Raw genomic sequence first — 24,843 nt, 5'->3', positions numbered from 1 at the left:
CCTATTTTTGGCTTCTCTGAGCCACTGGAGGATCTGACAGCACCGGACCCACAGCAGTAATTGGCGAGTGGGTAGCAGCTGTCCCACATCGATGGGGGACCTGCTCTCTCCTGTGCCATCTCCACCACTCACATCAGGGTGACCAGATCACTGGTTGGCCACACAAGGGCGCTTCTGAGAGTAAAAGGGGGTGCTGTTAGTCATTATGCCTGGAGCACAGACACAGGCCAGGACTGTTGTGGGCAGTGAGGTTACCGTAATTCACACTGCTTACACTCGGCTTGCTCTTCCTCTTTGCTGACTGTGATTTACGTGACGGGCTCCTAAGTCAGGGGCTCTCCTGAGAAAGAAGGGGGAGGAAAGGTATAAAATGAGAAAGAGACCTGAAAGTGGAAAAAAAAAGGGAAGAAGTGAACAAGAATATTAAAATGGATGCCAATTACACCAAACGTTCAGGTAAAGGCAGAGCCTCGCTGGTGGCTGGCTCAGCATGTAAGTTTGACCTTCCTGGCTCCCTGCCCTACACAGCACTGTCGATTTTAATAAGCTGTAATCCCGTAGCTACGAGCAAGACTAATCAAACTGCAGAGAGCAGCCTGTTCCTAATCAGGAAGGCACAGGGTAATCATTTAACTCTGGTTTCTCAGTGAGCTCCAAGCTGCCTCCACAGAAAAAAATATCCTGGATACGACAGTTGCTTACACACTCTAATCTTGACATTTGATGGTCTTTGTTTGAAGTTTTTATTAAAATACTTTAATTACACAAGTGTTTGGTTTAAAAATGTTTTAGAGGGCTTTTCCCTTTATTCCCAGAGAATAAAATACCCCTCCTCCGAAACCTGTAAGAAACAGACTCCTATTGATTACCCGAGTCCACCTGAACCGATCGCAGACCCAAACCCTTTCAACACCATTCGGGGTGTGAGTCCAGTCCCCAAACTGGAAGAGAGGGATTTGGGGACACGGAACGGCAACTCACACTGATCCCTGCAGACCTACAGGCAATGGCGTGGTACTGTGGGCTACACATGCTGGTGCCAGCTACTCCCCAGTGCAGGAGTGGGCGCCAGGACCCTGCTGCCGCAAAGCTCCAGAAGCACCCCTATACCTCTTCAGTCCTGGCTTCTCTCAGTCCCTTCAACCCAGGAGCAAGTAAGACGCTATGCAATGCAATGGTTCACTGTCGAGTTTTAGTCGGATGGAGCTAAAGTCTAACCTGGAAACTAACTAGTGGTAGGTAGGCCCTTAGGCAAACTACTCAATCTTCCAGAAATTCCTGGTAGGCCCTTAGGCAGCGTACTCAACCTTCCCGAAACTCAGTTCTTAAAAGGAATAATATCAACACCTCACAGCCTTGCTCCAAGGGTCAATGAGATATGTATGGAAAGCATTTACTAAGGTGCCTGGCACATTAAAAATGCGCCATAGATTGTGGTTATTTTTATTATGTGCTAAGTCTTAATGGCCTTAAGGCCCCCAATTATATAATTGAAAGAGACAGGTGCATCCCTCAATCTCCTTGGATTCTGCATTTAGCGTGAGTGTACTTAAAACAATGACTACAGATAGAATAAATATAGAAAAATTTTTTTCCAATGGAGAACATTTCTCCATGAAACTTTAGTATTTTAATAGACTCACAACTATTCACAGGAAACAAGACAGTATTTAAAAATGTTTATGGGCTATTGATTTTAATAGATTTACATTACAGAAACATTTTTCAAATGTGCTAATAAGAAAAAGACCCAGAAAAATGGAGGATATTGGGCAGAATTTTCAGTGTTTTGAACATAAATAAAACTCATACATTTTATACTGATTTGGGGCTATTTATTAATACTCCTCCAATAATGGATTTGGCATTGAACAGGAATATAACCATATGAACAAGTCCAATCCAATATATTTCAAAACAATCAAATCCTTGAGAACAGAAATTCTGTCTCTCATAAGTAACGTTGCCATTCACGAAGGAGAGAGGTTATAGGAAAGTCCATGAATTCTAAAATTCATGAATTCCAAAATCGAATTCATGGACATTCCTATACCACTAATAAAAGAAAACCGTATAGATGGGCATCCAACACATAAAAATATAGTAACCACATAATTAAAAACAATGTTGAGTAACACCCACTAAAATGAACAAACAGTAAAATATAGCACAAGAATATAAAACAAATATATTTCACACTCCTACAAACAAAACAAAGGTATCTTTTCGGTTCTGTTGTTGTTTTACAAAAACTGTGTGTATGTATATTCTTAAAGAAAACTTGATAAATATAGAAAAGCACACACACAAAAAATCGCCTGCCACACTGTCAACATAAATGTCAGGCCTCTGGCAAGAGCAGGAAAAACTCACAGAATCAGAGATGATCCGGGAAGGTCTTCCCAGCCTCAGGATCGGCTGATGCCAATTCACCAACCACTTCAAAATCCAGGGGCCAAACCCCTTTTTAGGCTCTCGAGTAGTTCTGCTGTTGCCTGACGCCTGGCACTACTACATTTTCGTCAGGCCAATAGTGATCAATAAACAAGAACAAGTAAGGCTGGGACTCTAATCTAAAATGTTTTGTTCCCCAAATACTAGCACTAGATGGAATCAAAGAATTCGGTTTAGTCCCATCCACTATGCCTGCCATATTCAGTCAGGAGGAACCAGGCATGGAGAGGGGAGTAGCAGTGAAACCCAATCCTCTAATGGCCAGTGCAGGGCTCGGTCCGAGGGAACACATGCTGAAGGAATCTCCCCCAGTAATGGGGCTATAGTTATTACGCGCTCAGACATCGCTGAACCTGAAGCGCAGGCCACAGCAGACGTGTACAACCAGATGCAGTTAGGTCAACTTCCAGTCAGCTCCAGGGACACCAGTCACAAACAGTCCACGTAGCCAAATGAGAGGGTGTGCCCTGGGCCAACTGGTGATAGGAGCAACATGTGAGCCCCACATTCCATGGAGATACCAGCCTGGTTAGGTCGCAAGAGCCCTTTCTGATTGATTGAACTGCCAGGGCAGCGTGGAAGGCAGAAGTGTCCAAAAGAGGCCCCTGAGAACATGAGGATTCGAATACAGAAATCTTCTCAATCTGCCAGATTCCTTCTCCAGTCAACAGGCAGGTGTCCACAAGCTCATGCGACTCAGGACTAATCATGTCCCTTCCGGCTCCAACCCAACTCAGTGAACCCTCAGCATCTCCTCACCACCACTTCCAGGCTGTCTGTTCACATCTAAAGCTTTTGTCTTTGCCTAAACAAATCTCTATTGACTAGAAGAGTTAGCATAGAAATATTAAAGGTTATGGTTCAGTTACTTCTGATCAACTCAGGTCATTTAAGTCTTTAGAAAAAGTCTCTTTATCCTTATGTGGGCAGTTTGGTGCAGATATTCCTTATCTGAGCAGACCTTATTCTCAAGTACAAATGATGAAAGCTTAGTTCATTTCTTGTTCTCTTCTTCCCACATTCCAACAGGGGTACTGGTTCAATGTGAAGAGTTAGATTTGGGTGTGATGGGTCTCAAGATGCTTGCCTGTGGATGAGCTCTTTCAACTTTTCCAGTCTGTCATTTTTCAGTGCTTCCCGGATAGAGTGGAAAAATCCAAAGTAGTGTTCGAAGTTGTGTATCATCAGCAGGACCCCAGCCAACAGTTCATTGGTCACCAGGAGATGGTGGACGTATGCACGAGTGTGATTCTTACAGCAGTAACAGGAACACCCTCTCACCAGTGGGTCAAAATCCTCCTGGTACCTGAGGAGGGAAGTTACAGTGACATTCCAGAAAGTGACGAATACAAGAAGTCCACAATCAGGCTCTCTGTTCTGCTGGTGCATAACCAATAGTTAATAACATCGCTGGCAAATGTTCCACTTGGCACTTGCTTAGGTGGTGATGTGGTCGAAGCTGACAGAGCACAATGAGCCAGAGACTCAAGAGTCCATCTCTGCTGGATGCGACCTCCCAGCCTAAGGCTTACACAGGAGCAGCAAGGAGGGTCCTGGGGTTGCTCCCTCGGGCTGAGCACTGTCAGCCACACCGTAAGGCACATAATGCTAGGAAATGCTATTCTAAGGACACACTCTCTCCCATTTGCCACCAGAGCTAGTATCAGAGGTCACAGTATAACCTCTTACTTGCATAGGTTTTTGGAGTTTACAAAGCACTTTTACGTACACTGTCTTACTGAGTCTCTTCAACCACTCTTGGAGACATGCATTTTTATTGTCATTTTACTGATGAAGACCATTAAGGGGGTTAAGAAGGAAGGCTCTGGAGCTACAATGCCTGGGTTTGATTCCTGGCTCAGTACTCACTTGGGCAAGTCACCTAATCTCCCTCTGTCTGTTTTCTCATCTGTGATGGTACTAAGGGTCACAGCAGTGCCTATCTCACGGAGTTTTTGCAAGGATTAAATGAGGTAATCTAGCAAAAGGCTTCGACACCGCTGGGCACACACATACTAAGCACCGTACTCATCTGTGTGGCACCTTTTAGCAGCTCTTACAAAGAAGCCAAATGACTCGACCAAGGTCACACAGTCGTGAGTAGTGCTAGGGTCCAAACTCCAAGTCTCCAAAACGTCCAGTCTAGTGCTGACAGTAAGAAAACTGCAATTTCCAGACAAATTTATAATGTATAGAGAATTTTAGTAGTATTACCCTAGCATTTTAAAAATAGAAATGAATCTCCTTGGCTATTTTTCAAGAAGTTAAAATGTGGTAAACATCACTATTTCAGATCTACAATCAAGAAGCCTCTTTTGCATAGATAAGAACTAGGATTTTCATCTTCTTTCATTAACTTTCAAGTCTGTACTATCACTACATAGACATTAATAAGTCTGAATCCCCATAATATCCCTTCACACAAAACCAAAAACACCACTAAACTGAACGTGCAAACTACTGGTTCCCTGACTATTACCACTTTGGGCCAAATACATTCAAAGTTACAAAATATCTTAGTTCATTCTTTACAGATGCAAATATTTTGTTTAAGATTTACAATCTGCATGTAATCAAGAAGATTTAAGTTCCTTAAAATTAAAAAAAACTTTTGTTGCGTTTTATCTTGAAATCCTTATTTTGCTCTGTCATGATTTAAAGTAACTGGAAGGAGTAAAAAAACACCAAACAATGAATGTGGTCGAATCTTTCTGACATCTATTCTAAAACAATAGTTATCTAGCCTTAGTTTTCTGACAAGCCAAAGTACACAAATTCATCTGCAGAAAAAGATTTTTTTCTGGAACTGAATTTGAGAAGGCCTAAATAATATTCAACTATAAATATTTTATAAAGCCATAAACAGAAAAGGGAACAGTTACATAAACTTTTAAAACACTGATATTAAGAAGTCAGAAATCAAAACCTAAACTTTACAAAATTCCTTACCTTTTTTCCTTCAGATTAATTTCAAATGATGTCATTTCTTGGTTGCAAATGGTTGTGTTAATTTTCTTTGTTTGATCCACATACTTTATTTCTTCTTGTGTCCCATTTTGTTGTAATACTGAAGGACAAACCAATAAAAAGTCTTGAATAATCAGATAAAAAGTGGACATTGGAAGAATTTTATTTCAGCCCTATGACCTGTAACTCCACCCCTGAGAATTTATGCGAAAGAAAAGACACAAGAAAAATACCAGTATGTACCAAGATGATCACTGACCTACTACTTATAAATCTATAATATTAAAACTCGGAGATTCAACAATGTCTAAGCAAATAATGGTTACAAGTATATAACAATCTTACTATCAAGGAATGGTTTAAAAAACAGTTGTGTGTGTGTGTGTGTGTGTGTGTGTGTGTGTGTGAGAGAGAGAGAGAGAGAGAGAGAGAGAGAGAGAGAGAGAGAGAGAGAGAGAGAGAATAAATGTGTGTGATGAAGTTATGTCTCATCATAAAGTACATGTAAATTAACTGGGCTTTGTAACTGCCTATGTTCCAACCAGATTAAAAGTAAAATATGGTTTTAATTTATGTACTCTGTACAGAGACTCCAGCTCTTCAGGGAACTCAGATTATCCAGAATTAAATGGAGACTTGAATTGTTCCCTTGAACTCTTTGCTTTAAAAAAAAAAAAACATGCCTGGAATTACAAGAGAAACACCAGTTCCTATGCAAAGAGCCAGCTGCCTTAAACAGGGGAAAGCACATAAATATTTTTGCAAACAAGTAATAACAACATCAGGGTTAGCCCAAGGAGAATAGACAGACAGTCCTAGGAAGGTAGTTTTGTCCAGGTCCAAGGAAAAAGAGAAATGACCTGAACAATGAATGCAGGGTTGTTACAACTTTGCTGCTATGACGTTGCACGCTGATGTGGGAAACCAGGAAGCCCTGGCTTTTGGAAAATCCTTGTCACTAGGGGAAATTGGTGCCTATATTAGGCAACTTATTCCTTTGTAATTTTCACTTCGTAATTGGCAAAGGATTTTAATTTATTATACACACATATACAAATATGATTAATAGTAATACTTTAATAAAAATGTTCAAACTATTTCAGTTTTCCTAATCATAACGAAACAGCTTTCTCTGGCCAAAAAGGAACTTGTTTGTTCCAGAGAACTCAATATAGGTTCTTTTCAGAGTTTTGCATATTCATGGTAGGGAATAACTAACAAGTTTGTCCTGGTGGACATAATTCAGCTTGTAAATAAAGTCATGAACATTTATAAAGTGTTTACATCACTTATAAAGTGGTACACCTATCCACATACATTATATTCTGGTCCATATCAAGGACAGTAAAATTGACTTCCTATATATAAGAATTTGACCAACCTTATTTATTTTGTTTCCAGAAGTAATTCACTTCAGATTAATGCTTAAATTGCTTTATAAAAGTGTAACATCTTCTGAATGAAATTTTGGTAACTTGTGGGGAATAAAATGACTCTTAAAGGAAGTCTCTAGGCCTAGACAAATGTGAGGTTGGTAGTGTGACAGAGGAAGAGTTCAAAGGACAGCAGGAAACGGGAAACGAAAGCATACCAATCACCCCACACCAGGTACTATGGTCAAACCCCTTATTGCCTCATTAGGTGAATAAATACATTTTGCTTTTTTTTTTTCCTTGTGCCTCTATATCCGTTGTCCTCTCTAAGGATTATGTGCCAGTCAGAACTTTTATCAGCACTGAAAAAGAGTAAGGGTTACCAGGTCTAAGCCCGTTATTACACAGGTAAGGAAACCAAGGCCCAAAGAGGTTCCCAGCCAAAAGGTTCCCAGCAGAGTCAGTGGAGAACCCCAAAGTCGAACCCTGGTCCTCCACCACCACGCTGCCTGTTACTGAGGGCAGGCCAGAGGGAATACTGGTGTGCAACATTCTTCTGAAAAACTGGAGATGCTTCAAGGGACCCTCCCCCGCCCGAAGTCTGTATCCAAATTCCTTTTCTACTGCCAGTTAAATGTCAGAATCTGAAACTGATTTTCTTGACATCTGAATAACTAAACAATAAAAGAAAATGGCAGTGCTTCAAAGCAACATTAGCAGAGGAAAACAGCTTCCACATCTCAGTGTGTAGAAAAAGACAAAAAAGCAAAAGTAACACTGGGCTCAGAGGAGGTTAGACTCCCGGTATTTTAAAAGCATGGGGTTTGCAAAAAGCAGACAAGAACTCTTTTGTGAAAAACGAATTAACTTTTTCCAAGCAGTTCAAAGGTTTTATTTTCTTAGATTGTCATCACTATTCACTCTGAATGTTCTTTTTTGGGTTGTTAATAGAAGAGGTTTTGTTTTTCTTGGTTCTGCTCACTACAAAATTACTTCCTAATATTGATGAGCTACATGTATAGTATTAAGTACCTGGCTTTGTGGACCAACACGCCAGGGCGTTCAGATAAGAAACAAAGATAGACTTTCATAAAAGGCTGGCTTGATAGTATGCACATATTTCTGGTTTGAATCACAAGCCAAAAAATAGGAAATAGAAACTTAAGGATAACACTGAGATTAACTTCAAAAGACCTACATGTCTCCTCAGGATTCGGCTGGTAATCAAAGCTGAAAGTCAGGGCACATCCCCGCTCTGTCACTTGATAAGGAAAAAAACTCTCAAATAAGTCCACTCCTCTTTCAATACACTCAAGCACCTCATCTGGCCGGCTAATGCCACAGATGAGCCTGTGAAAATAAGAACAGTGACATGAGGACAATGCCAGGAATGAAATCAAAGAGTCTTTACACAGGGCATTAAAATAATAATGAAAACCCCCAACCATGGGAAGCGCGGCAGGCAGCAGATAACAAGGTGTGGTGGAAAGAACCTTTGCTTTGGAGACAGAGACCTGGGCTAGAATCCTAGCTCTGCTATTTATTTACTTGCTGTGTTACTTTGGGAAAGTTTGTTAACCACTCTGTTTCAGGTTTCTCATTTTAAAAATGAGCGCAATAATACATATGTGGAGCCAGATCCAGGAATGCAGTTTCCAGGTTCTTGCCCTCACGTGGAAAGGTGCTCACTCAGGTAGTAAATGGCCATCAACTGTGACTGGATGGCCCTCAGGTGTGGCTAGTTGGCCGTCAGCTGTAACCAGTGAGCCATTTGGCCACTAATATAACTGCTGTGGCTATGCTAGCAGAAAATAGGGGCTAGCAAGAAGATGGTGGCTGAGCTAGCAACAGCGGATTTCGGTTAGCACGGCGGATTGCAGCTAGCAAGTGACGTTGGTTGGCAGAGACAAGTGGACAGCAGGTTGCTGATAGTGTGGCTCCTGCTTCCTGTGTCTCCAACTCGGCCGCCAGTGCGAATATAGTGGTATGACTCCCCTATCTATGGCTCCGTGGGTGTTCCTTTTTGGCCTCACCATATCCTGCATTCTTATATGGGGAGCAGGAGCTGAGACCCTGCCTGACACCCTGCATAACATACCTTACAGAATTGTATTGATCAATGAGATATTTGAAAAAGCACATAATGTAGTTTCTGGCCCCAGAGAGAAACTCAATAAAGGTCAGTTTTTCCCCCCCTTTCATCCATTCTAAACAACCTCCCTAGTCTCAGGCTGAACTTTATAGGCTACCTATCCACCACAGAGATTTTTTTAAGTACAAAGCTGTATTCTTTATCTCCCCCTCAAATACGTCCATTAACTGTATTTTGCCTATAATTCTTTTTTATAATTGGTTCCCAAAAGACATTTTTACTTACTATATTCTTCATAGGTTCATTTACAAAGCAACTCTTGCTTTCAGAATTTTAACTCTGCCCATAAAATCTAAGACTCTAGGTGGTTTTATTTATGTTTCTTTATATTTTCTCCACTAATAAAACCTCTGCATTGTACAACGAGACAGTATTTTTAGAGGTAATGAGTAAGGCATTCTGAGAGAATTAATAATACTCAACCAGGTTTTGCCACTACTAACACATGATAGGGAGAGTCACTAGATCAGAGACGGCTGGCTGTTGTTTTTCATGTTTGTTTTTCTACCCATAGTTCCTTTTATGAACTGGCAGAAAAAAGCTTAAAGACTCCCTGATTTCTAAAAAGGGCTTATGTAGTATTAAACAACGTGGACCCTTAAATATATGCTAGTTTTTCTGACTACAGTTTCCTTCAAGTAATGTAATGTTTTAGAACTCCTCTCCAACTGAAGCTGGCATTTCTACACCTTAGGAAGAAAAACAATCCCAGCTTTCAAACCCAGTAACAGACATCTGTGAGCACTTAACTCAAAGAAGTCCAGAAAATGACTAGAAATACTACTGCAGAACTGTCATCTGCAGCAGAATGAAGCAAGGAGGGGGAGCAATGAACACAGAACCAGGTGAAAACTGAGGCGAATTCTACATGGGGTGATGAAAATACCTCGTTCTGGCTGGTGTTTACACAGGTGTAGACGTAAAAATCCATCAAGCTCTACGTAAGATTTATACACTTTATTGCAAATTACACCTGGATTTTTTTTAAAAGTGGTAAAATTACATATACTATTATACCATGTTTCCCTGAAAATAAGACCTAACCGGAAAATAAGCCCTGGCATGATTTTTCAGGAGGACATGCCCTGAACATAAGCCCTAATGCGTCTTACGGAGCAAAAATGAATATAAGACCCGGTCTTATTTTTGGAGAAAAATGGTCAGACATCAGCTACATTCAGAAACTTGGGATTTTTTGCTTTGAATCTTGTGGATCATCTCCTCTCACCAGTATATAGTGAATCCTGTGATTTATGAAAAGAACCAACCCCACTAGAGTTGCCGGTCCCCTCAATTTCAAAAACTGAAGCCACCAAATCTAAGAATTTCTTAAAGATCCTTAGTAGTGCCCATCTTCATTCTGCCACGCACCCCAGATCTGTCCTCAAGTTTTTTTCATTAAGGCCAGAATTCCACATGACTATACCTGCCCCCAAGCACCATGTTATAAGGAATAAAGAACAACATGTGTACTTGTCAAAAGAATGAGGGGAAACAGTATAACACTAGCCCTCATTTAGAATGAGGGTCAAATAAACGAATTCACAGGGCAATTGTCCTCTGGTCTACATTCTGAAATCAAGGGCAGAGCAGCCTTGATGGAAACTTACCCCCAGAGCCAGCCTCAGCAGACTCAGCCCAGAAAGGACATAATCAAAAGATCCAAAGACATGCCCAGGTAGAGACCACATAACACACCACCCCCCGCACTCCTGCTCTGCAGCCCACGAGGCTGGGCCTGTGTCCTAACTGAACACTAGCCTCGGTTTGTCTTCCGGCAGCTCTGCGGTGACCGATGACAGCAAGTGCAGTCTAGTCTCCAGAGTTGTTGGATTCCCTTGAAATCCATCCAGCAGGAAGCCTCCGACGGGCCGCTTGGCTGTCTCTCGTGCTGACCTCAGCCTCTCCTCCACCACGTCTCCACCTTCAATCACTCCAATGATCGTACTTTTCTTAAGGACCTAAGATAAGAAAGAACTGAATGCTTTTAACCATTTGTAGTAGCAGAGATCTTTATCAAATGAACCACCCACAGAAGCAGCAAAGCTGCTACAGCTGAATCTTGCAGAGGGATGGTGCTTGGTGCTCCCTCCTCCCTGAGAACCTTTCGGACTTCAAAAAACACAATCTGAAAGCCACCCAAATAGTTAAGACTGAGGAGAAACTGAGGCAATCGACAAATGTAGTCATGCTTCAGCTTAGATTAAACTAAATATATACTGAGCAAGTATAAGAGGAAAAGGATACAAAGAACAGTTTTCATGTGTTTGAATGACTATCCAGGTCTGCTTTAGGCCACTGCCAAGTCTCTCGGTTAGAGACAACTGTATGAACTTCGAAACTATTTGGTTGGGACAAATGACTATCCATGTGGGGGGAAAAAATGTAATAAAAACTGCTATTGCACACATTCTCAAAAGTAAATCTAAACATAAAAAAATATAATTATACAAGTATTAAAAGAATATATTGAATATTTTTATAATCTTGGGATAAGGAAGGCCTTCCTAAGCAACCTACAGCTTACAGGAAAAGGCTGACATATTTCTGAGAACAAGAATATTAATATTCTCTAGTGAAATATACTATCAGCAAGGGCAAAGGAAAACTTACTTTTTACAGGAATAGGTTAATAGCTATACCATAGAAAAAGCTCCAACAAATCCTCAAAGGAAATGACAAGCCTATGGAAATCTAGGCAGATACGTGAATACGAACTTGAGAAAAATAAATATGAATGCCCTGTGCACGTATGGAGAGCTTACTAAACCTCACCAGTAAGGAAATGTGAATTGGAAACAATTAGATATCGTAACTGGAAACAATTAGATACCACTTTTGCCCATCACACTGACAAAAAAAGTTAAGTGACAACAACATAGTGAAGGCAAAAGTGTTAAGAGAAACACACTTATATACCCTGATACCTAGAGAGTAAAAACGGTTCAGCCTCATGGGAGAGGAAGTAGACAACAAACTTGTCACAATGTCAGTGCTTTTATCTTTCTGTCTTAAAATTTCACTTCTACAATCTCTCCTACCAATATATTCACTCATATGCACCGAGGTATCAGAAAAGAGTTCCAAGACATTGTTAAATAAAAGACAAGCAAATTTCTGAACATATGATCATATTCATGTAATAAAAATCACATGTAGGTGTGCATATACATGTAATAATTATGTATATGAAACTGTCAAAATAAGGATGGCAAGGAAATACACAAACCCACAGTGGCTCTCTGGTAGAACAGAGGGAAGGAGAGAGCCTGGCAGGCTGTGAGAAGGGAATTTCGCTTCTTAGTTTAAGAAGGAGGGTACAATCAAATGACTCCCCCAGAAAGAGAATATGAATGCTGGGTGGGGAACCAAGTAAGGGTGAGTGTGAGTGAAGGATGGGGTAGGACACAACGGCAATAACCCAGACAAAAGACAAGGAGGAACTGGACTAAAGCAGTGGCAGTGGGGTAGAGGAGGGGAGGGATTTGCAACCTCCTCAGGAGGTACGATCAACACGACCTGACTAACCAGCTGTTCCGGAGAATGAAGACAGTCTAGGATGACTCCTGGCTGCTGTTTTGGAAGTCCAGGGAGGAGGTGAGAATTGCAGAGGGGAATGCTAAAAGCACAGTGCACGTTGAGGCACGATAGATATTCTGTTTTGTGTATTCTGAGTTTGAGGTATCAGAGGGGTATACAAATTTAGCCACTGAATATATAGGCCTGAAGTTACGGACACGTGTGATACAAATGCAACTGCCCAGGCTAGAACACAGACACTTGGCACAAGGCTGCCATTCCCTACTCCTGCTTCCATGGCAGACATGGCCAACAGGACTCTTTCTTCCTGCTGCATTCAGACACAGCTCCAAGCACCTTGGCATGAAATCCATTTGCCATCCCTGGCCTAGGAAATATATGAAGAAGAAAAACAGCCAATAACAGAATCTTGGGGAGCTTCAATATTTAAGGGCATTCAGAATAAAACGATCCAATGAATAAGAGCGGAAGGACTCCTAGGAAAAGGAAAAGATGTATGCAGATGCACAAAGCAGACAATTTTACACGGGGTTGTCCCTTTACGTGACTGCTTGCACAGCCCTATGTGGGAAACTCCTTTTCTGGGTGTAAGAAGTGTGATCCTATATAATTTATTGTCTAAAATAGAACACACTCCAGAGTAAAATGGCACTATTAATAATCGTATCAAGACAACAGCATAAGCATAAGGGGTACAGAGAGGAACCCCAGCATTTGACCAACACACAGGAAAGTGTGACATGGTGAGGCTGATTGTAACACAGAAGAGGGACTTGAGGCTCATCTGGCCGTTCTAAAAATCATGCTCTGTCGTACTCCATCTTCTTCTCTGCTCACCCAAACATTACTCGTCCTACAAGGATAATTACTGGCTGAAAACCACTGCTAGTGAGCAATGCTAACAATTCAGACCCACAGCAATGTACCCAGATACTGAGCATTCTATTCAGAATGACTACTAAGCTTTCTCTCATTATTTCATGTATATTAACTTCATTAGCCAAATTACATTTTTATTGGTAAACTCAAATTAACAATGTTTCTCAAACTGAATGCGCTTACCCTAGTGGGACCTGATCACTGCTCAGGACGACTCTATATCAAATCATCACAGATACCAATTCTCCGCTCTGATCACTATCTTCTGTTCTCCTACCTCCTCTGCTTTCTCTTAGTGAATGCATCCTTTTCCAGTTTCATTAACTCTGCTACCAGGAGCCCTTACTTATTGCTCAGCTTCGTCCCCACCCCATCACAACTATTCACCACCAGCAAGCATTTACTGAGGGCTTAGTATGTGTTGGGAATTCTGCTACGTAACGAAGACAGAAAAATGATACACAGAAATTGAGCTGAAGGAGGTCAAAGACTAATAAAGACAAATGCGAAGAAATCAGTGTGGTACACTGTGACTGGGGCTGTAACTGAGCTACATACAATTTAAAGGGGTGTGGCAAAAGATGAAAAGAAATTTCTGGAAGCATCAGGGACAGTTTCCTAGAATGAAGAATGGAATTAAATGAACCAGATCTGGAAGCAAGAGGAGGAATATGGCTGAAGATAAGAAAAAAAAAACAGTCCAGAAAGAAGTCTGTGTACAGGCACAGCGCCATGAAATAGGATAACACCTCAAGGAATGGCAGTAAGTCAGAAGGGCCAAGTGCCAGCCACAGGAGAAAGTAGGCCACACTGAGCTGGAGGAGCAGGCCGAGGCCAGGTCACAGCAGGCCGTCCATGCCATGTAAAAGCTGAAGTGGACAGTCACTAAATTCTTTTAGGGAGGTGGGCAGTGGGTTCACCTTTGTGCTTTACAAAGATCTCTCAGATAGCAGGGCTGAAGATGGCTGGGGCACCAATGAGAACAGAGGCACAAAGAATAATTAAAAGGTAATTTACATAAGAGATGCTGAGGCTATTATGACTTAAGGTGGTGACAAGAGGGTGATGAGAGGGCAGACGGTAGATATATTAGGGAGACAGAATCAAAGAGAAGTGACTACTGGGTATTAAATCGGACATTAAAAGGAATCTTGAAAGACTCAAATTTCTGGGCTGAGGAACTCAGTGGCTGCCAAAAACTGAGAAAGAGTATTGAGGAAGAGCAAAAGAAAGAAAGGGTTTGAGGAGATAAGACACAGAATATGGTTACCTCTGAGTTTGAGGTGCATATGAGGGACGGTCTAGTGACAGAACCTAGCTAAAGCCCTGTAGTTATGCAATGGTGACGCTAAGCAGAGTGATTTTGATTATACCTACGATTTTAGAACCATTCACCAATAAAAACTAAGGGATGATTGGGCAGCCAGATGGCTCAGTTGGTTGGAGCGCAAGCTCTGAACAACCGAGTTGCTGGTTCGATTCCCACATGGGCCGGTAAGCTGCGCCCTCCACAACTAGACTGAAGACAATGAGCTGCTGCTGAGCTGCTGGAGGGACAGCTGGATGGCTCAGTTGGTTAGAGCGCGAGCTCTTAAACAACAAGGTTGCCTGTTCAATTCCCGCACGAGATGGTGGGCTGTGCCCCCTGCAACTAAGATTGAAAACAACAGTGACTGGCCTTGGAGCTGAGCTGTGCCCTCCACAACTAGACTAAAGGACAATGAGTTGGCGCTGATGGGCCCTGGAGAAACACACTGCCCAATATGCCCCAATAAGAAAATTAAAAACAAGCAAACAAACAAACAAAAACAAACAAAAAGAACTAAGGGATGATTGCCTAAGGAGAACATATACAGTGGGATGAAAAGAAAGCCTAAGAATCTTAGAGAGCAATAATACTTAACAGTTCAGGGGTAAAAAAGGAGAGGGTAAAAGAGACCAAGAAGTGAGGAGCAGAGAAGTAGGAGGAGGAAACGGTATATGTGGGATATAAAACTGAAACAACAAAAGAACAAGACAAACAAATGAAGAAACAAAAACTCATAGACACAGACAATAGTTTAGTGGTTACCAGAGGGTAAGGGGGGTGGGAGGTGGGAGATGAGGGTAAGGGGAACCAAATATATGGTGATGGAAGGAGAACTGACTCTGGGTGGTGAACACACAATGGGATTTATAGATGATGTAATACAGAACTGTACACCTGAAATCTATGTAACTTTACTAACAATCGTCACCCCAATAAACTTTAATTTAAAAAAATGAAGACGGTATCATGCAATGTAAATTAGCAAGAGCTTCAAAGAGAAAGGAGCGGTGAGATGTACAGCCTTACCTCTGACTCTTCTTGTAGCCGCAGACAATTATCCAGAAATAGAAGCGATCGGTCAACAGACTTTCTGGCTCTTTTTATGGAAGTTGCTTCTGCACAAGATGCTTCTCCATCTGAGAGGCACTGAAACCAGTCTGGCTGAAGGGCCTGCTGAATTGCCATGAACTTGGAAACAGTCATTTCCATTCGTCCTCCAACACTCCACACAGACACAGACTGCCATGGAACAAGACAATGAGGAATTAGCAAGAGTAAAATGCAAATAAATAGAAAATAATAAAATAATAAAGCAATTCTGAATTTAATTCTTCTTTACAACTAGAGAGATGGTAGTGATTCAATATCCTAGGGTGAGTAAAAGGTTTCCTGTAGTATACTCCCATTTCTCTAAGAAACTTAAGAGCTCACAGAGAATCCTTCAACAGCCATACATGTCAACTTCTGAACTTGCCCCCAAGAATTCTTTGATATACTTTTCTAGAAGCCCAGTCTTCAGTTCTCCCTCACCCCACTCCATCCATGCTGTTCCTGAATACACCGCAGACTTTGATTCTTCTTTGATCTCAGTATTCCTTTTGACTGAAATGCCCTTCACCTACTTTGCCTAGTAAAATATTATGCACCTTTTAAGACTATAGTTCAAATCTTAACGGTATCTTTTCACGTCGAGTGCAACACGGGCAGTGAGGGAACGAAAAGGGGCGGCTTTAGGTTAGGTTTTTTAAAAAAGAAAGCAGCAGAGACTCGATGCAGTTAAATCTCAGAAGGCCAGGGGACCTCACAGTCATGGAAGACTGGAGCCCAGAATCAAGCAGACTGGTGGCTTTTATTGATATTCACATAAGGCATTTGCATTATTTAGTCCACAGTCTGTGAATTTCATACATCTTAATAGAAAACCGATTCCAGTCAATCACCCTTGCCTGCAGATAGCTGGACCGTAAGTCTCAACTTCCCCAAGGGACAAAACCTATATGCATATGAGTAGATGGAGAGCACCTCATTGAATCACTTCCCTTGCAGGTTCTGGGAAGGAATGCAGCCAGAGACTGAGGCTCTCCTTAGCCTGAGGAAGGTGGGGGCTGTGCCCACCTCTGTGAACCCGTGGGTTCTCCTGTTGGTCCCCACGACTGAGTCTGGCTTGAGTTGTCCCCCATGTGGGGAAGCTTACTCGTCATTGACTGTCCAGTCATCTCTTTGGGACCAAACAGGGAGGCATAGGGTGCAAACACAAAGGTTTAGCAAAGTCCCTGAAAGGATCGTCTTACAGACTCTCCTTTCTATGGGGGCAGGTAGAAGGAAACAAAAGGTTAGGCTGTTGTGTGGCTACAGAATCTACCCGAATGTGTTCCCCAAACTTTCCCATGTGTAATCACTCAACCACTCTTCTAAGTTCTCTCAGAATTTGTACTTATTTCTTTTATAGAAAAGATAGCCCTTATCACACCATTGTATATTTGTCTGACTGGAGTATCCCAATTCATGAGTGTGCCCAAAAGCACAGTTGAGGGCCGAACACATTACTAAGTATTTAGCAAATTGAGTTAAATACGGAATTATGTGCTAAGACAAAAATCCCACGGTGCATGAGAACCTCTGTATGGCCCTTTGGTTACAGTATCTCTCTTCTTAGAAGAGATTGACAAAGGCATCGAGGGGAGGCCACATACAGTTTTTTTTATTCTGGCATAAAAACACTGTTTAAGTGAATCCTCTCTCCCTTATAAATGGGGTACATAACTGACATCAAAATATTTTCTTTGAATTCAAATAACATAATAAAAAGACATTTAAAGAAGGGTGATTTAAAATAGTAATCTTAGGTAAGATTAATAGATACTGTCAATATCAATACAGTGAGTGCAGGAAAAGTAATTGCACGGTGAAGTAGCACATACTGCAGCCTTGCCGTCCTCAGGGTCAATGCAATGGGGCCACGTTGCAGGTGGAAACTTTTAATGAAGTCCTTTTGATACTGTTCTCCACTGGCTAAAACTCTCTGGTTGTAGATGCAGCTTTTTAAAATTCTGTTCTAAAAGCAAGCCGTATTACACTGTGGTTCTACTATATATAGTTACACATGTGATAACACTCATCAGCAACTTTCCCCACTCTTCCTGAGGTTGTTAAAAACTGCAAATAAAGCAGGGCATCAAAAGGCTATTGTTTTCTACCATCATAGCAATTTCTTTTTTTGGAATGTACTTGACCCTTTTTCAGGCCCAGATTTTTTTACCATAACCCCATCCTCAGGCATCCCTACTCTAACCCCTATAAACTATCATCCCATTATATGCATAGAAATAAAGAGAAGGCATACAAGGGCCAGGAATGGGCCAGCATCCCAGGCAGTGGGATCCAAGCATCTGAGAGATACAAGATACAATAAGCTGACTTCCGGGGACAAAGATGCAGCCTTGGGGGTCCTTCTGAGAACACACCTTGTTTGTTACATGGCCAGCTGGGCAGGGGCTGACTGGATCATGCAGGGAGCAGTACAAGAGTGATTCTGGCATGCCTGTATAAACACAGAAAAGAACCCTTGAAAGCACATCAACAATCACCCTGTGTTATAACAGACAGCAGCTTCATAATGTGTACTGTGGGATAAAGCAACACTAAACTTAGAATTATAGGAGGATGTCAACATGAATGAAAATACTACTTTGAAATCTTCTAATCTAAAAGAAAAATTAAATGTAAAGGTTCATTTCTAATGACAGTGAGTTGCTACAAAGGAATGGTATATCTTAGAAAGTACGAGATACAACGAAAGTATTTAATGACATGTTGACCCTACTCAATGTGCTTTGAAGAAGAATTTAGTATCAGGTAGGTTCATTCTAGGTACCATCCAAGGGGAACCAGCTCCTGGAAAGATGAAATGATATGGACAAAAGGTAATCTCATTAATAATAAAACCATCCCATGTCATGGGTCTCTAGAGGCAGAATTATAGGGAAGCTATAGGATATTGCAAATGGATCTCATTTTCAGTAAGTTTCATTGACTCAAGATGACAGTTCTTAGATTCTTTAGTCAAAAAGATACTCATTTAAAAAAAAATCCAAAAAAGGTTTAGTAAACCATTATGTGCTTAAATACCATATTTTCTTAAGAGAAAAAGATTTCATAAGAAAAAAAAATTAGGATTTCACTGATAAAAGACCAAAAAAATAAAGCAAATTAAAAAAAACAAAAAAACAAACTACAGTTCTCTACCTTGTTTTCCACAATTTCAATTATGACAATTTTCTGTAGAAAGCTTTTATTAGCTATTTTCACTGAATTATATGCTTGTATACTTTAAAGCTGGTTATTAAAACTGGTCTCAGATCAAGAAAAACAGTATTACATAAATTCCTCTGCTGAAATATAGGGCCTTTTAACAATCAAGTTGTCATGCAGTTTCCCTCAGAAGCAGAGGACGGAGTAACCAATGGAAACCGGATTTTCATTCACTTAGGTGAGTCCTAGTTATCGGGGGAAAAGCTTCAGGAGAAGGTGGTCTACAGAATTGGTTCTCTAGCTATCACTACTAAGCTTTTCTTATAAAAGAAATGGACACATACATCCTATTTCGGGAATGAAAGATAATAGTAACATATCCAAATATAGCATCCTCTGCCTATGTTTTAGGCTCAAGCAGGGCAATACTGCTTTGGATCGTAGGCCTGTCCCATGCAGTCTCACCTCTGGGTCCTCGCTCTATGCCTGGAGCGTCTGCCCACACCTGCCTGCCACGACGGCTACACCAACCTGACCTAACTCCTACTCTTCCTTGACCCAGCTGAGATGCTCCCTCATCTTCTCTTTCAAGAATCTTTTCCTTATTCTGATCTCCTCCCACAAGTAACCTACAGCACATTATGTGTTTCTCCTTCTGGCTCTCATGATAGATACCTGTACATATCCCTAATCATGCAAATTCAGAATTACCTGTTTATCCCTATCCCGACTAGGCTCTGAGTTCCGTGAGAGCAGCAAATATTTCCTATTCATCTTTGAATCCCGAATGCCTAGTTCTTACTCAATAAATGCCTATTAATGAGTAAGTAAATGTATGAATGAAAGATCAAAGAACAAATAGCACCTCCAGACTCCAAATTAATACATCACAAGAGACACACAAATAATTAATTTTTACCTATAAACTTTCCAACTCCTTCCTTATATTCTGCCAAGACTTCATGATGTTCTGCCCTGTAAGCAAAACAGAAAAATACATAATACAAGGAACCATTCTACAGATACTGTATACGACTGAAGCCTTCCTCTCCTCGCCCAAACAAGCGACACGACAGTCAACGCAGTCTTGACCAACAAATCCACCATTATTCAATAGTCTCAACTCACTAGGCCGGGTTCACTAGCCACAGTAAAGGTCATCAATTTGCAAGTGTTTCTCTTCTCTTCTCAGAGAAACACTGGCAAAGCAGATATTCTGAACTGCTTCAGAATACCCAGACTGTCTTCTTCCGCTTGCCCTTTAAAAATCACTGTTATTGATATAGTACTGTGGAGTTATTTCATCATATAGCAGGTTCTTCAATTCAGGATAAAGTCAGTATGTACATTACACAAAGTGATCTAACTCCGTTAGTTCCGTTTCTGTAGGTACTGCTAGCAAGCACATGTGCAGAGACAGAGAAAACTTTGAGGCTGGCACATGAAGACAGCCCCTAGGCTCCAACTTCAGCTGTCACAGAGTGTTCCCTGCCCTGTCGCCCCGGGAGCAGTGGCAATGAGGGCAGTATGGAACCTCAGGTTTAGCAGAAAAGTGAAGCAACTCTGCCATGTAGGTCTGGCCCATGGCTTCCAGATTAGAACCAGATAGTGTGTAATATTTGATATATTTCTTCTGATTTCATTCTAAAAATCTACAAATTTTGTGCATGTAAGAAAAAGAAAAAAATTTTGCTTGACTGCACCTTATTAAAGTAACTAAGCCGCTGCCAGAGCCGACGCTTGGATGGGCAGGTCTAATACTCACAGCGATGACAGCGTAAGCTGGGCCATGGCAGGTACCCCGTGGATTTTATGCAGGGTGTGATGGGTCAGGTGTGGGGCAGAGCCAGTCTTGGTGTACAGAAGGCAGCCTGGAATGTCCACGGTGTGGTCCCCTGTCTTGCCTAGGTTTTTGATTTTTCCTAGGCGACAGCCATTAACTACCTTGGTAAGACTCAGCTTCATCCTGAGGGAGATTCCTCTAGGTCCTGATAAGAAAAGAACATCAAGTTCAGAAGGAGTTCCAGGACATCTAATGGCTAAATATTTTGCAAAGAACGCAACCTACAAGAAAACAAATGATAACATGTTTATTACTACTTCCAGGCTAGGAACTTTTTTAGATATCAGGAATAGGGAAATGGGAAAAGACACAAAGAGAATAAGACACCTCCCCTAAAGTCCCAGAGCAATATGATGACATCAACTGCATTGAAATTCAGTCATGGAATTTTTGTCTGACGTAATGAAAACCAAACAAATGGAAGGACAGAAGAAAAAACTAATCATGGAGAGAATACTGTGAAGCCAAGGCTTACTGTCAGCTTTGAACATGTGTCCAAAGAAAGGTCACACTGCTTAAGAAATACAAATTAATTTGATTGATTTTTTTTTTCCTTCTTTTTCTTTAATCAATTTTTTCTTTCTCTAATTTGAAAGAGTATTAGGCAAAATAGCAACTTGGTCTAATATGTGACTAAATGAAGAAAACAGGTTCCCAAACAGCATTCTGGAATTTATTAAAATATACGGAAGAATATACATCAAAAGATAAACAGATATCTCTGAGGGATGGGATTATTTTCCTCTATGTTCTTATGTGGTATCCAAATAGAGGTGAGAAACTGTGAGCATACATGTAATTCATAAGCAATTTAGCATTACTTTTATAATTGGAAAGAAAAAATATTTGACAAAAGAAAAAAAATTAAGATATACTTTCTAATATCCATAGATACACAGGAGAAAAAAAATCAGAAAACATTATCAATGACTTTGTTGGATGCTGTTAATTAATTATTTGTTATTCAGTGAGGCAAATCCTAAGCTCCACTTTTTAAAGACTTGGTAACCAGGCATGGCAGATCATTTGCAAAATGTCACTGGATATACCAGCGTTTTACAAATACCAGCATTTCTATAGCAGGTACCATACCCTCTGGAATTCTTGCCAATGGGGCTGGGCCCAGTTTTATTAGTAGATAAATAATTACATCTATCTAGAGGCTCCAATCTTAGATCCTGTCCTTTTAAGCATTATACAATACCACACTCTGAAAGTCAACCATTGTTTAAGATGCTACCAAATAAATAAGCATTATCTATCATTAGTTAAAAAATATTCCAGAATGTGAATATGACTTTTTTGAGAGTCCTCATTCTTTTTTTTTTTTCTTGTGATCTAACTTATATTTTGTTTTTTAATTAAAGTTTATTGGGGTGACGATTGTTAGTAAAGTTACATAGGTTTCAGGTGTACAATTCTGTAATATATCATCTATATATCACATTGTGAGTCTGGGTGGGGGGTCCTAAGTTCTTATATTGAAATAAAATAGTCAATACAGTCTGTAGAACTTCAGAAATAAGAATAACTACTTTCTGTATGGTCCAATAAAAGATTTCATGCTAAACATGAATTATAAAAAACAATACAAGTGTTTGAGGGAAGCCTGGTCAATTTTCTATGACTCTAACTTCATTATTTCAAGTTATCACAAAGATAGACATGAAAATAAGTATTACTGAAATCCATAGGAATGAGGACTACTGGGGGAAAAAGTTATGTTTTAACAAAGAGTAATATAGAAGCTATTTTTTAGAGCCCTGTTACTACACATTAAAACTGTTAAACAAAGTTTATACCCCAAAAAATTGTTTACACAATCATACTTCTTATTGATTTATCAGTAATACACATAACCTTCTGATTGCAAGTGATAAAAATATATTTTAAACTAACAGAACTCTGAAGCCATTTGTAGCAAAGTTAAAGACTGCATTTTGCCATCAAAGTTCCAGGGAAGTACAAAGATGAGAAATGCACTTTAAAGTTAATAATCAATGCCTGTTATTCTAACTGAATATTGGAATCAAACAAATATAGAATAGGTTTTTGAAACATACATAAGAACTAATGAAAAATGAAAATGAAAATGACACAGAGACTCAAATTCTATAAAACAGGAAATGAAGATGAGAAGGAGACTATTCAGAGTACAGTATTCTAAAATCCTTACACTATTTGGGAGGAGGAGAGAGATAATGAATAACATTAAACTTAGAGCATGTGCGTTAAAATATTTTTAAGGAACCATTAAAAGACTAATGACAGAATGCGTAATTTCCAAACCCATTAGGGAGGTGCTGGGTAAGATAAAGAAAAATTGGTTAATACAATGAAAGGCAAGAAAGAGGAAGAGATAAAAAAAGCACACCAAAAATAGAAAATACAAAATAAGATGGTATAAGTCCAAATATGTTAGTAATCACAATAAAAGTTAAGAAATTAATTTCACCTATTTAAAGACATAATGGTAACAGTAGCAACTATTTACTATGTATCAAGTACTGTTCTTTACATATTAACGCCAGTAATGTGTATCGCCATATATACCTCATAAAACAGATTCTATTATTATGTGCATTTTACAGATGAGAAAACTGAGGCTAATCTAAAAAAGTCACCATTTAGGAAGTGGGAAAGCCAGGACTTAAATCGTAAGTCTAGCTTTAGAGGCGATACTCTATAATCAGCTGGTAGCCTATTAGAAGTCCCATCTTGTCCATAAGCATGTGCAATGTTTACATATTAACTGTAATGTTGATATAATTTTAGAGTCATATATTCCAATTTACTCTAGTGTTATTATTGTTCTGGTTTTCCCTATTTCCCTTCTCTGTCTCTATCCACTCTCCCAACCTCCATGCTCATAGAAACATTTAAACATGCTTGTATATAGGACCGGGTGTTTTTTTAATAACAATGACAACCAAAACAAGGAAACAAACATACTATACTGTAAGCACTTCGCTGCAATTTGCTTTTCTTCCAGTAATACACACTGGATATCTTTCCTGAAGAAGAGACAGAGCTAACTTACCCTTTTAAAATAACTACTTCATGATATTACATAGTTTGGATGTAACACAATTTAATCAACGACCACCTTTCTGATGGACACTCAAGATATACAGGGAAGGTCCTAAGATCTCTGCAACAGTCTGAGGGCACGGCTTCCCCGATCGCATTTTCACCAATCTCAAAGTCTACTTTAGTTTACGCTTCCTGGTAGAGCTCTATACATACACTACTTTTTAATCGTTACCACACTCCAATCATTTAGGTACTGTCGCCCTCATTTTGCTTAAGAGTAAATCAAGGATCCGAGAATTTAATTAAAGTTGCCTGAGGTCATACAGTTACAAAGTAGCTGGTTCCATAGCTCCCGCTCCAAATCTCTACTTCTGCCCTCTGAACACTTGTGTCCTAGAATGGACTGTCCACAGGAACTCTAGGCTCGGTCACTAAGGATGGATTCACGTTCACTCCACGGGCCATCTCCACGGGCCTCGCGAGGCGCTCAGCTCAGGGACCCGAGATCGTGCCAACCCTCCCAAGTATCCTGTGCAGTCCAGGAAACACTTCCGCCTCACAACTTGATCCTTGAGCAGAGGCCCGTCGAAAGGAGGCCCCTTTCTCTCGGAGATGTGGTGAAGTTCACACGACTTGGGAAAATCTGGACTTACAGAAGCCACCAAGAGACCCAGAAAAGGAGAGACATGGCAGGAAGTACAATTACTGTTACTGCAACACAAGCCGGAAGAGTCTGGGCACGACGCGTAGCAGCTCCCACACCATCAGGGAGAGGAGTCACTTACCTGCAAACCTCAAAACTTTTTTGGCCTGGAGACCCCCTCAATCTCCTCACAGTTCGCTCCCACGTGTTCGGCTTGTAGAATTCTCGGCTCCCTAAACCACCGCCTCGGGTGCACATCCAATCAGGAAGCCCTCCGTCATCACTGGGCGCCAGTAAAAGGCAAAAGTAATCTCAAAGCGAGCTCTGGTGAGAGCGGGGCCGAGGGACCGCTGCCGTTGCTATAGGTAACAGAGCAAACGCGTTCCGCCTGCGCAAAGC

The 24,843-nt window shown here is 40.6% G+C and overlaps 1 protein-coding gene across 1 annotated transcript; it reads right to left on the bottom strand.

The window, feature by feature from the left end:
- Window positions 1-1,728: 1,728 nt before the first annotated feature.
- QTRT2 (queuine tRNA-ribosyltransferase accessory subunit 2) lies at window positions 1,729-24,736 on the bottom strand. Its single transcript, XM_033128398.1, has 9 exons — window positions 24,587-24,736; window positions 20,691-20,913; window positions 19,845-19,900; window positions 18,139-18,215; window positions 15,701-15,913; window positions 10,708-10,907; window positions 7,993-8,144; window positions 5,404-5,521; window positions 1,729-3,760 (listed from the first exon to the last, which is right to left on the bottom strand). Exons 2-9 carry the CDS (start codon window positions 20,888-20,890, stop codon window positions 3,529-3,531), a joined length of 1,248 nt encoding a protein of 415 aa, XP_032984289.1. The 5' UTR covers window positions 20,891-20,913; window positions 24,587-24,736; the 3' UTR covers window positions 1,729-3,528.
- Between the last annotated feature and the right edge of the window lie 107 nt (window positions 24,737-24,843).

This window comes from Rhinolophus ferrumequinum, chromosome 2 (assembly GCF_004115265.2).
Source record: "Rhinolophus ferrumequinum isolate MPI-CBG mRhiFer1 chromosome 2, mRhiFer1_v1.p, whole genome shotgun sequence".
Classification (NCBI taxonomy): Eukaryota; Metazoa; Chordata; class Mammalia; order Chiroptera; family Rhinolophidae; genus Rhinolophus; species Rhinolophus ferrumequinum.
The sequence above is the reverse complement of the archived record's forward strand: the minus strand, read 5'-3'. Positions and strand labels throughout refer to the sequence as shown.